We start from the raw sequence: 12,896 nt of genomic DNA on the forward strand, positions 1-12,896 counted from the left end.
TTTTTTTTCCTATAAATAATCCCCTGAAATAATGTGGTGGATTTTCATAAACAAAGATATGTTTATAAAACCCTTCTTAGACCTTTGAGTCACTCGGACTCGTGGTATTCAGATAGACGTATATGTCTATGTGTCATTCTTCATTCAGGAGCTTTTCCCACTGGTCAAAGCAGGAGGTGTGTGGTAAGCAACTGAGATAACACTGTGTGAGATACAACACAGGTGCATACTTGGCTTTGTCACAGGGGAAAGAACTTCGACGGTTTCTCGCACCAGCTGAAGGTCGACTTGACGTATAAAAGAAGGAGAGCGACGTTCCTCAGCTGCAGAAACATTCAGGCACATTTGCAGACATGCTCAGGTTTCTGGTGTTGACGAGTCTCGCAGCCCTGGGTAAGAAAGTGACATCACACACACTGCGATATGTTTCCATTCATTTTTCATCTGTCTCTGCCTCAGTCGCTCTTTTCTCCTGTCATCCAGTCACTCATCCGTTTAAGTTGAGTCAACACACAAGAGTTGTAGATGCTCTGCTCTACCAGTTCATCCAGGCCTCCTTAATTTCTTCTTTCTCTTGTCGGTGGAAAGTAAACAACATTGTGAGGTTTGTAGGAAACCACATATAAATCACACCAATGTTTTTATTTGTATTTTTCTTTGAGCAGTGCTGGCCGATCTCCAGCCCCAGCCCAGGTATCTGGAGGACGGCTTGGAAAGAGTGGTGGGAGGTGAGGTGGCCAGACCCAACTCCTGGCCCTGGCAGGTAAACTACTGGAACACAAAGTCAAGAGCTGCTTCCATGTTTAAACGCAGATTCATGAATTACCCACTGTCATCCACACACGGCTGCTGAAGGTCTGCTTCTTCCACTTTCAGATCTCTCTTCAGTACAAATCTGGAAGCGGATACCGCCACACATGTGGAGGAACCCTGATTGAGAGAGGCTGGGTTATGACTGCTGCTCACTGTGTGGACAGGTAACATATGATGATAAACCAGACTTACTATTCTTCAGTTGTACACGTTTTAAATGTCATTATTTAGCTTTTTTGTTTAAAATGCATTGCTTCAGATTAAGACCCAGCTATGATGTATTTCCGTGTCACCAGCACGAGAGCACTTCTCACATTCTCATTTATAACTGTCTCGCACCAGACCGGAGTCATTTAATTGATTAGAAAGTCAAGTTACACAAACATAGATATCAGTTAATGGTGTTTTGTGGTCTTTAATTTATTCTGTAATTAAATTCATGAGGCTCTAACTGTCATTTAAGTAAAAAATGTATCTAATCAATACAAACAAATATTTATAATAATATATAATAGTATAAGAATTTCTCTGTGTTTTTATTTTGTTTTATTACAGCCAGAGGACGTGGCGTGTTGTTATCGGTGAACATGACCTTTACAGCGACAGTGGCAGAGAGCAGATCATGGATGTCGTCCAAGTTTACATCCATCCCGGATGGGACAGCAGCAGCGTCGGTAACGGGTGAGGATTGTGTTTTTTTTCAGCTGGAAAAAGACTCAATATGCTTTTGTTCATTTTAAAAGAGAAATGTGTTACTTTAAAAGCAGTCCTGACCTTGTTGAAACAATTTTTGAAACGAATCAATTTCTTAAAACATGTTTGTGCAATCGCATATGTTTGAAACTGGGACACTTGATATTGGGACACAAACATCACCTCCAGAAAGTATTGGTCTAACCAGGAGACAAATTGTCCTCCCTGGTTACAAACTTGTGATTGGTTCCTCCTGTTTGGTCCATTGCCCTGCAGACTTAGGCCTTCACAAGCTTTACATGCTGATGTGAGGACATATTTATTTGACCCTCAGGTGGGACATTGCTCTCCTGCGTATCTCCGCTGACGCCACCCTGAACTCCTACGTCCAGCTGGGCTCGCTGCCTCCCATGGGCCAGATCCTGCCTCACAACAACCTCTGCTACGTCACCGGATGGGGACTCACCTCCAGTGAGTTGACTGCATGATCCCTCTGGACAGCTGTCGGTTTCGATGGGTGCATTCTTACCATACAGCTCAACTTAACTTATCTTTCCCATGTCGCCGCGTCCAGCTGGTGGTAGCATATCTGCGCAGCTGAAACAGGCCTATCTTCCTCTGGTCGACCACAAGACCTGCTCCAGCAGCAGCTGGTGGGGCAGCACTCTCAAGACCACCATGGTGTGTGGTGGTGGAGCTGCTGAGTCTGGATGCAATGTGAGTCCACTCCTCTGAGATAGAGAAAAAAATCGAAACCATAAACTAAATTTTTTGTAGGAAGGTAATTCCCAATAAGACAAGACAACTTTGTGTTATTTTTATTTGTATACACTGAATCTTTATATATAATCAATTCATCCTCATTACTGTCAGGGTGACTCTGGTGGTCCTCTGAACTGCCTGGTTAATGGGAAATACTACGTCCATGGTATTGCCAGCTTTGTGTCCAGCAGTGGATGCAATACTCCCAGGAAGCCCACCGTCTTCACCCGCGTGTCCGCCTACATCGACTGGATGGACTCGGTCAGTATGACTGATTTGTACAAAGCGATGTAATATCCATTTAAGTAGCTTGTTATTTTATGGCGTTTTATCGTTTAAGATGTCTGATCTCTTCTCCTCTCTTCCAGATCCTGGTGTAAACAAGAGTCCTCCATGCTGCAGGACACAGAGCACGTGTAACCCTGTTTTCATCTTCTGTGTCTTTGCACTTGTTTCGACTTGTTTTGCAAAAAATAAACTCGTTTTAAATTGTTTGTGCTGAGAAGACTCTTTTTTTTTTATCAGTACATTTATGCAACCACAGCTGTGCCACGGCGACACGCTGTCACACACTATCACAAACTGTGATAAAGTCTGAGACCGACGACAGGTGCTTTTCTGAGCTCAGCCGAGGGGCCGCATCAAATGAAGGTCAGATCAGGATATAAAAGAATCAGACTTGCCATTAGAAACACACCGGCCTCGCAGAGATGCTCGTGTTCCTGCTGTTCACCGCTCTAACAGCCCCAGGTGAGGCAAGGCCGCAAAGAAAACACGATACAGATGAAAACATCTTTTTTGTCTTTGAGGATAATAATAAACACAAGGTGATATTTCCGGTGATGATATAATGAGTTTCCCCGTGTGTCTCAGTGCTGTGTGAGTCAGAGCTTGGGTCTAACTTCGCAGAGAGCAGCGCTGCAGGAAGAGTTGTGGGAGGTGAGGAGGTGCCCTCTTACAACTCGTGGCCCTGGCAGGTACAGTATCACACAGAATCACACACTCAAGCAGAACGTTGACTATTAAATTGTATAGGTGCAAGATCCAGTTCTTCAATAAGATATACAAAGTAGACAGGAGATGAAACCACATTCTCTTTAATCTTCATAAGAAAGTTAAACAAATGTGTTCTTTACAGAGGAGTGGGGTCGTACACATCCTGTGAGCTGGATTCATTGCTTCTTTGAATATGAAGCTACGTCCTGCATTCAGTTAGCCTCACACACTGTTGGAAGACAGGACAGATCCCCAAAAGTGAAGCCAAATCCTTTGGATCACTCCCTGGTGGCTGAGTGCAGTTCAGATTATAAACAACCCGCCTTCTCCTTGTTAGTGGATGGGACATGGACCACATTAAGTGGCTTTTATGTTGTTTTTATCAGAGTGAATGGTAATTTTTTCAGTAGTTATTTGATGCTGCAAAACAGGAATGGACCGTCATGATTGAAAGCTGAGATTTACTTGTGATTGGTGGAGTGTTTATGTTGGTGGGACCCTGGTAGTGCGGCTCCGCTCCTTGGTCACCACTGTGCAGACTCCACTGTCCACATACTATGCACCATATTACGTTTTTAAACACAGTTACGACATAATAGTGTAACTAGTGAGCTTCTAGCACAGTTAAAATATAGAAAGTTAAAAATAACTTTCATGAAACCTTAATACATAAGATAAAGTACGGCTTCTAATTTAGCAAAAATGTACTTATATAAAATCCATCGGCTTGATAAACTATATAATTTAACATTTGTTTAGATCTAACTGGAGCGTGTCGTCTTCATAAAGATATTGTGAGACTGAAAATAACTGATACGAGAAATGGTCTTCAATCTCCATTTGACTTTGTCTTGATGAGAATATTTTGCGAGTCCTGCTCCAGGTTTCTCTCCAGTTCTACTCGGATGGAAAGTATCACCATTTCTGTGGAGGAACTCTGATCCGTAAAAAATGGGTCATGACGGCTGCTCACTGTGTGTACAGGTAACACACACAATGCCGTCAACCTTCCATTATTCTAATTTGATACGTGATTTTTTTTTTTTCCTATTATGTTTCAATGTGGAAACAAAAGTACTAATCTCTGCTGTGACAGTTCCGGCTCTGTGCGCGCGTTCATGGGTGATCTTATCCTGGACATTAGTCACTCGATGGAGCAAGTCAGGGATGTCATGGGTGTTTATATCCATCCGGACTGGAACAATGAGAGCATCTCCTCAGGGTGAGAACATTTGTTAATCTACTCCATTATCTGCCATTATAGACTAAACACTTTGGGTAGAAACCTCCGATATCATTTAAAGCAACACTATGTAACTTTTACTGAGAAACAGCGCCCTCTGCAGCCACATGTGGTGAATCATTATGTTGGGCTGAGCGATTAGGTTTTTTAACATTTACGTTGAGTGGAGCTCTGACTGCCTAGTCCCACTCACTGAACTGACACAACTGGACGGTGGATATTACCCATGATCCCCGGCTTCCTGATCCAGAAGAGCTGCCTCTGTAATGAATAAACCAAACTCTGTTTAGCATTCTTCTTTTCTTTTTGTTTCTTCACTGAATATTGGAGATAAACGCTGGGTTTTAATGACTTCTGACTCTTTTTTAACTGATTTACTCTTCAGCATTACTATTTAACTTGCTGGGCCTGATTCTTAAGAATTGAATGATGTTATAATATTTTCTGTTTGATTAGTTTATTTCTTTAAAAGTCACTCACTAATTTCTGGTCAGGATGTTTCTGGTGATGTTTGTGGAAAATATGACCACAGTTTACAGTGACTATAAGACATACATGGAATAGAAGAATTGAAGTAAAGCAAATAGTCACATTTCTTTTAACCTTTAGTAACGACATCGCCGTGTTGCGGCTGTCCTGGGACGTCTCCCTGACCTCGTACGTGAAGCCGGTCGCTCTGCCTTCTTCCGCTGAGATGCTGCCTGACAACAGCCACTGCTACATCACCGGATACGGACGCATCTCCAGTGAGTCACAAGCAGCTTCTCACATTGATTGTTCAGACTGTAAACCAGGAAGCAACTCAGTATCTGACACTGACTCCTCTGTGCACCCTCAGCTGATGGGAGCATGTCCAACAGGATGAGATACGCCATACTTCCCATTGTTGACCACCAGACATGCACCAGCGCTGGTTGGTGGGGCAGCACCATCAAGACCACCATGATCTGTGCTGGAGGAGGTGCTCAGTCGGCGTGCAATGTGAGTCTGCTTGTATGAAACTATTTAGTACACGGATCAAAAAATAGAAACCAAGCAAACCCAGGGTTATACCTGTTAAATATTAATCCATTATCTCACCAGCCGAGAAAACCCACTCAAACAAAAAAACACTGTTTTTCACATGAGCCCCACCTGATAACACACCTGTTCAAACAGGTGTTACTCATAATCAGCAGAAGTTTCCCCACTATGATTCCTATGTATAAAATGTCATGCGACCCCTACAAAGATAATCAGCGTTGAACATTGTGTCTTTAATAACTCTTGTGCAGACTGTATGTAATGTCTGTGTGTCTTCTTTGTGTTGTTGTTCCTGTATAGGGAGACTTCGGTGGCCCTCTTAGCTGCAGCCTTAACAACATTTGGTATGTCCACGGTGTCGCCAGCTTCGTGTCGGGTTTGGGATGCAACGCTCCCCAGAAGCCCACGGTCTTCACCCGTGTTTCTGCCTACGTGACGTGGATGAATTCGGTCAGTGATGAAAATAAAAACAAAAGGGTAAAAACTTGAGAAAAAAGCTAAAGGATACAAACTCTTTTACTTTAATCACCTAATGCACTTTGCAGCGTGCTCCCCTAACTACCACAGATTGGCAGGTTAAATAATTAGCATTAAGAAGCAGTTGACTGAATGTTTGCTTTTCTTTCTCCATGCAGGTCATGAACAATCCTGAAAATGAAGGTTGAGCCTCATCCGGGACTTTGCCCGTTTAAACCTTCCACCAATAAAACAGTTTCAAGATCAATATCTTTGTCTCCATCTTCAGATTTTTGTGTGAAAATGAGAAGTGCTGATGAAATTTCACATGTTGACACTCGTAATCATATGATGTCTACACACCGTCATCCACATTTATCCTGTTCTTATTCATGTAAACCCAGCAAATCTGATCCCCTATCTTACTCTAAAACTTCTGAGTCAACGTTTTCTCGCTCAGAACATCAAGTTCCGTCTGTGACAGAAACAGGACGAGTACACTGACGAGCAGCCGCTGCAGCAGCAACACGACCATGTGTTTTTCACATGATGCAAATAAATCTGTATCTGTGTGCCGAGAGCCAGCGGCCCTGAGTAAATGCTGACATTTCTTCTGCAGCATTTTGCCTGTAGTTTTGAAATTCAAGTTTTATTCAGTTTTTGCTCCGATCACCATCTTCTCTGTTTGGTGTTTAATAAATCGAAGGTTTGCGTTGCCCTTTGTGCTGCCTCTGTGGTGCTTTTGTGACATTTTAGAAGGAAGAGGCTGCGCTGAGGAAGCTGCCAGAGGGAACAGTCAATGCATGATAAGTGTCTGTCTACAGTGGGAACCAGACTATAATCCGAAAAACACACACACAGACTATTTTCCGTTTTCCATTTCTCACACCCTTTTATGTGAAATCTGGTCAATGATAGAAAACATGAAGAACTAATTTTATAGAAACACAGAGTATCCTCCATAAACAAGGTGTAAGCAGGGCCTAGGGGGCTCTGTCCTTTATGTGAAGGTACTGGAATATATCCGCTCTGAGCTATGCTTTTATTATCATAGGATTACTGTTATGTATGTTTCTAGCAAGAGATTTTAAAGCTCTAATAAAGACATTTCACACCTCCATGACACAGCTCTGCATATAAGGTTACAGGTGGCTGTGGCTCAGAAGGTTCAGCAGGTCATCCACTAACCAGAGGGTTCGATTCCCAGGCTCATCATCATTACATCTAATCAAAAAAACTTTTTTTTTAAATTTAATATGAATAAAAAAGATCACTTCTCTCACTTGTACAAGTTTACATACATAAAGCAATTGTGCAGAACTTAAATTTAACGGAAATGTTTTGTTTTGTGTGTGTGTGTATGTGCATTTGTGTTTGTGTATTATTCATGTTGTGGTGACCTTAGGGTTTACACAGTCACATTATAGGTACTTGTCTTCGATATGGGACAAAAAGAAAGTCCCCATCAGGTAAATTATTAGATATGAAGGTAGATAAATGTTATAAAAGGTTATATTTAGCTTTGGGTAAAGGTTATATTTGGGTTTGGGTTTAGGTTAAGGTTAGGGAATTGAAATGATCAGAAAGAAATGCTTGATGAAATAGACGGATATGTCAGATATAGATTCAGTATGTTTCACTGTGAGGCAGCAGCAGTTTGTGGCTCACATGCACAGTAATCCTCTCCTGCTGTGGACTGGGTACAGACGAGCAGATAACAGAGTTCAGATCTCGTGCAGCACGTCAGTGATGAGCTGTCTGTAGTGTTGCTCTGCAGCTCCAGGATGTGTGGTTGGTATTTGCACTGTGAACATATACTGTATGTTGATTATGTCTATTTCCTGGAGCCTCCATTAAACCGGTAGCTTAAAGGATAAAGCTCAAAATTGTTCCTTTCTCTTTAAAGGAAGATATTAAATTTCAAAATTCACATTGTCGGCCTATATACTTGAGTAAAAACTCAATCTGTCTCAGTGTGTTGCCTAATTTACCCAAACAACCATGTCCATTACAATACCAAGCCACATGCTGCAGCAGCTCTTAACTGTACGGAACACACACTGAGTTATATCAGATCCAAAGGGCATCATGAATACTTAACAACACCTTTACGTGTAATACTGCATCGCAGCCTTGGGCTTGTTAAGCTTTTTAAACAATCATAATAAAACAATGAATCTTTATTAATCAACACAGGTAATTTGCACCAGGCCAGGATACACAATTCATTGGTTTGTGCTGTTGTGAGCCTCTTTCTACCTTTGACAAATCCTGTTTCCCTTAAAGCAGCAAACAGTGACGTGAGGGTCTGAGGACAGAGGGGGACATGTGCTGCACATATAGATAAGTCCCTCGGGGCAAACATTGGGCTGTATATACATACATATGACATGAGTGGATGATAATCTGTTACCTGTGGAAAAAAAATGGATCCATAGCTGAGTCAGCTGTTCCATAAATGAATCCACTGTAGTGATAACGGTGAGACAGACACAGGTGGACACACACACACACACACACACACACACACACACACACACACACACACACACACACACACACACACACACACACACACACACACACACACACACACACACATACACACATGGGGTATAAAAGAGTAGTGGACAGCAGTCTCCAGCACAGGAAGTTTCAGAAGACCGCAGACATGCTCAGGTTTCTTGTGTTGATCTCTTTCGCAGCCCTCGGTAAACGGCGTCTGATTCCTCTCCTCTTTTCACATTCTGCACACGCTCGAACGCTTCCTGTCTGACTGTTCTGTCGCCTGTGTTTCCCTCAGTGCTGGCCCAGCTGGAGCCCGAGCCCAGGTATCTGGAGGAGGACAGTGTGGAGGAGAGAGTTGTGGGAGGTGAAGTGGCCAGACCCAACACCTGGCCCTGGCAGGTACGGTGTAGCTTTGTTTGACTGGACAGCAGTGGAGGGACAAGGGCTCAGATCATTTAATGCGAAAATACTCTGGACATTTTTACGTTGGTATTTAGCTTTGAAATCGATGTTATTTCCACATCGGTGCTGGTTTGGTATCATTTTGACTCACCTCACTGTGGAGGGAGAGGTTGGATATCTTGGTGCCAAGAATGAGTGACCGGATTAAGATTCATTATAAGAGCAATTATATTTTCCTCACAACTCACTTTAATTTCAGGTTCCTGCAGTATTTTGTTTTAGGCTGATTGGAGACATAGCTTTTTTTTTATAGCACTAAAGCACTAAGGTGATTGGTTATAGATCATATGTGCATCGTCTTATATAAGCTGAACTGAAATGTTTAATATGTAAAACCAAAGAGACAAAATAATAAGTAAAATAAAGGACGTGAAGAGAAAGTCCTTTGTTGTGGCTGTAATTTCTCTCTGTTGTGGTTTTGTCAGATCTCTCTTCAGTATAAATCTGGCTCCAACTTCCACCACACGTGTGGAGGAACCCTGGTCAGGAGAGGATGGGTCATGACCGCAGCTCACTGTGTCGACCGGTGGGTGATTCACACATCACAGACGAACTGCTGGTTCTAAATCTTATAAGAAATATGGATGAAGTAACAGGAGACATGTTCTAAAAGCTGAACATTTGCATTAACATATTTCATTATATTTCCCAATGGTGTCAATGCAGAGCTAAGACATCTAGATTTAAATTTGACTGGTTTTCAATGTGTGTCAGGTTATTAGAGATAATCCACTGGCTGACAGTGTAGGAATGAAAACTTTCTGTTGTTTCTATCTCCACAGCTCCAGGACTTGGCGCGTTGTTCTTGGAGAACACAACTTAAACTCCCACGAAAGCAGAGAACAGTACATGAGCGTGAGCCGCGTCTACGTCCACCCCAACTGGAACTCCAACAGCGTTGCTGGAGGGTGAGCGATGATCACGAGTCATGGTCTGACCCACTTCTGCACAGAAAAACAGCAAATACTGATACATGTGGTATATCACACGTTATAAAAGTGGAATCTAGATATATCTGTCAACATGTAAAAGCCAGGAAAAATTTCAAAAGGCTGTTTTCTAACATGGTGTTTCATATAACAGCCGCAGTATCTGGATATTTCAATTTGTGTGTTTTTCTTAAAATGACCATATTTATTTCGTTTTGACCATATGAGGACATGTTTCTTTTGACCCTCAGGTGGGACATTGCTCTCCTGCGTCTGTCCTCTGATGCTTCCCTGAACAACAACGTCCAGCTGGCCGCCCTCCCCCCCAGTGGTCAGGTCCTGCCCCACAACAACCCCTGCTACATCACTGGATGGGGACGCACCCAGAGTGAGTGGGACATCACCATACAGTACATGATGAATTAATCTGTTCGGTGTTTACATCCAGCAACAAAGCTGACATATGTTTTTGTGTCGTCCTCAGCCGGAGGTCAGCTCTCTGCTCAGCTCAAACAGGCGTCCCTGCCTGTTGTCGACCACAAGACCTGCTCCAGCTACGGATGGTGGGGCAGCACGGTGAAGAGCTCCATGGTGTGTGCTGGTGGCGGCAGAGACTCTGGATGCCAGGTGAGTGAGGGCCGTGCAATCCATTTTCACTGTATGGGACAGTAAACCTGGAGCCTGCCGTCTTTTTCAGGGTAACACCTTTTAAAATGGCCATAATGTAGCTTTTTAATTAATTATTTTCTATATTTCAATAAATAAAAAAGAGAAATTATATAAACAAGTGGAAAAAAACTGAAGAAAGTATTATTTATAGTGTTAAGCCCCTTCTTTTAAATTACCCTATCCTTATTGTCCTTGTGGAAAAACAGATGCTGAGGATATTTACCAGCTTATTAAGCATTTATTAATAGATTAATAACATTTATAACTGCATTATTATCAATTAGAAAAGATCAACACTGGACAAAGTATCTTTTAACAGCCAAATGTCTTTTCATTAGTCTGTATAACAGATTGATTCACTGATCTACAGTCGTTAGTAACTTATAAACCTTAATTAAAATTTGGCTCTAATTTCAGCAGGTTAGAGTCAGATTTTTAACCCAGTTCCTCCGGAGCTTCTTCTATGATTAAGATGGCAGGAGTGATGTTTCGTGCAAGCAGACTGGGAGAAACACTGAAAAAGAACTTGTCAAAATTCCGTTCTACTCCACCAGGAAAAGTAAAATTGAATGTCAGAGCTGAGGCCTGACCCCTTCTTGTCAAGGAAGATACTTTGCAGGACACATGAGGGATTACTTGCTGCATCAGCGGGGCCATAAGTCACTCACAGAGATCCAGACTATAATGCTTGAGCTGCACAAAAAGCTCATGTTGTGCACAAACTTGCTCAAGGCTGTCCGAGATTAAAAGAGGCTGTGTGAAGCAAGTGGGAACATGTTGCTCTTTGAAAAACTGCAGTTCTTCAACGTGCAGAAATAAAGACGTCCATTACGAACTGTCTGTGGCTCTTGTGTTATCTCTGAATCCAGGGCGACTCCGGTGGCCCCCTGAACTGCAGCGTCAACGGCCGGTGGGTTGTCCACGGTGTGACCAGCTTTGTGTCCTCCTCCGGCTGCAACGCTACCAAGAAGCCCACCGTCTTCACCCGCGCCTCCGCCTACATCAGCTGGATGAACAGCGTCAGTATTTAACACAACCACAGAGAAAATGAAAGAAAAACAATCACGACATTTGCATTATTGCGAGTTATACATGAAGTGATGATGGCTTTTGATGGATCACGCTATAGCCTTGTGCAGAAATTGCAGGATAATCACAATCTGCTCTCTACATCCATTCATTTTGTAGAAACTACACCTATTTGTTCAGTATTTTGTTCAGCTCCTTGAGGATAATCACGTAATGATTCATTTATCCTCACTTTGCCAGATCATGGGTTGAGAAGAAGGACAGTCTCCATGGAGACGGGAGAAGACTCGGGATTCGTCTCCTCTTCTGTGCGACTCCATCACAATAAAATGTCATTTTCACTGTAGCGATTTGTTTGTGTTGTATTTTGTGTAAAACACATTGATCATTTTAAGATTTAAAAAAAAGCATGAGTGGAGGTGGAGCGTGTTTTAGGTTAATGAGAATAAAACACTGTAGATCTATTCCAGATTTGATAAATTACATTTTATATGGGCTAATTTGTGAGGGGTGAAGTTTGGCTGCTAAATGGATTGTAAAAGTTACACTGACACATACAGGGATTGTTAAATACTGTTTTTAGTGGGAAAAAAAGGCAAAAAATATGTCACACTATTGTAAATGTGAACATAAAGACCAATTAAAAGACAAAACGTAATTTGATTATGCGCAAGGAAAGAAACTCTTTAGAATCCTCCCGTCGCGTAAACAACAACAAACTAATGGGCCGGGTTTCACTGCACACAGGTGATATATACAAGCAATAATCGGAGTCAATTCAATTACACCAAATTAAATCAAATCATTGTGATTTAGAATATTAATGACATTAATATTTCAGACACGCTTACAGCACGCAAACACATATCTTCAATTTTACCTTGGAGTGTCATCAATTAAATTCAATGCCTCTTTAGTGACAAATAGATCTATTCTTACATGTTTTAAATATTTTTAAAAAATGGGGAGAATCACCTTGAGGAAAATGCAGTTTTCTCAGTGAATCCACCTTCATCAGTCACTGAGCTGTCAGAAAGATGAAGTGGTTATCAGAGGAAAAACAAATAGCTGCTTCACAGTGGCCTCGACTGTGGTGGATAATCGTGAGATGGAAAACATCTGCATGAACGACCTGTATGACTTACTACAGCAGCACGAGGCCTACACTGACATATATATATATATATATATATATATACATCTATATATCTATATATATAGATATATACTGAGTTTATGAAGAGAGGCTGACTCATCTGCAAGCTGCGACATGTACGAACCAGTGCTGCTGCTGCTGCTGCTGACAGCTCTGT

At 42.0% G+C, this 12,896-nt stretch overlaps 3 protein-coding genes across 3 annotated transcripts; all 3 read left to right on the top strand.

The window, feature by feature from the left end:
* The first annotated feature begins 253 nt into the window (after window positions 1–253).
* Window positions 254–2,762, top strand: LOC118104854 (elastase-1). The gene is made up of 8 exons (XM_035152108.2): window positions 254–393; window positions 666–763; window positions 877–977; window positions 1,369–1,494; window positions 1,841–1,977; window positions 2,081–2,223; window positions 2,380–2,529; window positions 2,637–2,762. The coding sequence occupies exons 1-8, from the start codon at window positions 354–356 to the stop codon at window positions 2,646–2,648; spliced, it is 807 nt and encodes a 268-aa protein (XP_035007999.1). The 5' UTR covers window positions 254–353; the 3' UTR covers window positions 2,649–2,762.
* A 216-nt stretch (window positions 2,763–2,978) lies between these two features.
* Window positions 2,979–6,195, top strand: LOC118104644 (elastase-1-like). Its single transcript, XM_035151679.1, has 8 exons — window positions 2,979–3,018; window positions 3,142–3,245; window positions 4,148–4,248; window positions 4,361–4,486; window positions 5,117–5,253; window positions 5,346–5,488; window positions 5,831–6,007; window positions 6,166–6,195. The coding sequence occupies exons 1-8, from the start codon at window positions 2,979–2,981 to the stop codon at window positions 6,193–6,195; spliced, it is 858 nt and encodes a 285-aa protein (XP_035007570.1).
* A 2,449-nt stretch (window positions 6,196–8,644) lies between these two features.
* LOC118104742 (elastase-1) lies at window positions 8,645–11,929 on the top strand. The gene is made up of 8 exons (XM_035151836.1): window positions 8,645–8,697; window positions 8,790–8,893; window positions 9,382–9,482; window positions 9,739–9,864; window positions 10,137–10,273; window positions 10,370–10,512; window positions 11,424–11,573; window positions 11,824–11,929. The coding sequence occupies exons 1-8, from the start codon at window positions 8,658–8,660 to the stop codon at window positions 11,833–11,835; spliced, it is 813 nt and encodes a 270-aa protein (XP_035007727.1). The 5' UTR covers window positions 8,645–8,657; the 3' UTR covers window positions 11,836–11,929.
* The last annotated feature ends 967 nt before the right edge of the window (window positions 11,930–12,896 follow it).

Source organism: Hippoglossus stenolepis, chromosome 3 (assembly GCF_022539355.2).
Source record: "Hippoglossus stenolepis isolate QCI-W04-F060 chromosome 3, HSTE1.2, whole genome shotgun sequence".
Lineage (NCBI taxonomy): Eukaryota > Metazoa > Chordata > Actinopteri > Pleuronectiformes > Pleuronectidae > Hippoglossus > Hippoglossus stenolepis.

Bases quoted from the DNA above. Each gene is read 5' to 3' on its own strand.
- LOC118104644 (XM_035151679.1), top strand. From the start codon at position 2,979: ATGCTCGTGTTCCTGCTGTTCACCGCTCTAACAGCCCCAG. The intron at 3,246-4,147 runs GTACAGTATCAC...GTCCTGCTCCAG, and splicing joins ACAACTCGTGGCCCTGGCAG to GTTTCTCTCCAGTTCTACTC. The intron at 5,489-5,830 runs GTGAGTCTGCTT...GTTCCTGTATAG, and splicing joins GTGCTCAGTCGGCGTGCAAT to GGAGACTTCGGTGGCCCTCT.
- LOC118104854 (XM_035152108.2), top strand. From the start codon at position 354: ATGCTCAGGTTTCTGGTGTTGACGAGTCTCGCAGCCCTGG. The intron at 1,495-1,840 runs GTGAGGATTGTG...TTTGACCCTCAG, and splicing joins AGCAGCAGCGTCGGTAACGG to GTGGGACATTGCTCTCCTGC. The intron at 1,978-2,080 runs GTGAGTTGACTG...CGCCGCGTCCAG, and splicing joins CGGATGGGGACTCACCTCCA to CTGGTGGTAGCATATCTGCG.
- LOC118104742 (XM_035151836.1), top strand. From the start codon at position 8,658: ATGCTCAGGTTTCTTGTGTTGATCTCTTTCGCAGCCCTCG. The intron at 8,894-9,381 runs GTACGGTGTAGC...TGGTTTTGTCAG, and splicing joins CCAACACCTGGCCCTGGCAG to ATCTCTCTTCAGTATAAATC. The intron at 9,483-9,738 runs GTGGGTGATTCA...CTATCTCCACAG, and splicing joins GCAGCTCACTGTGTCGACCG to CTCCAGGACTTGGCGCGTTG.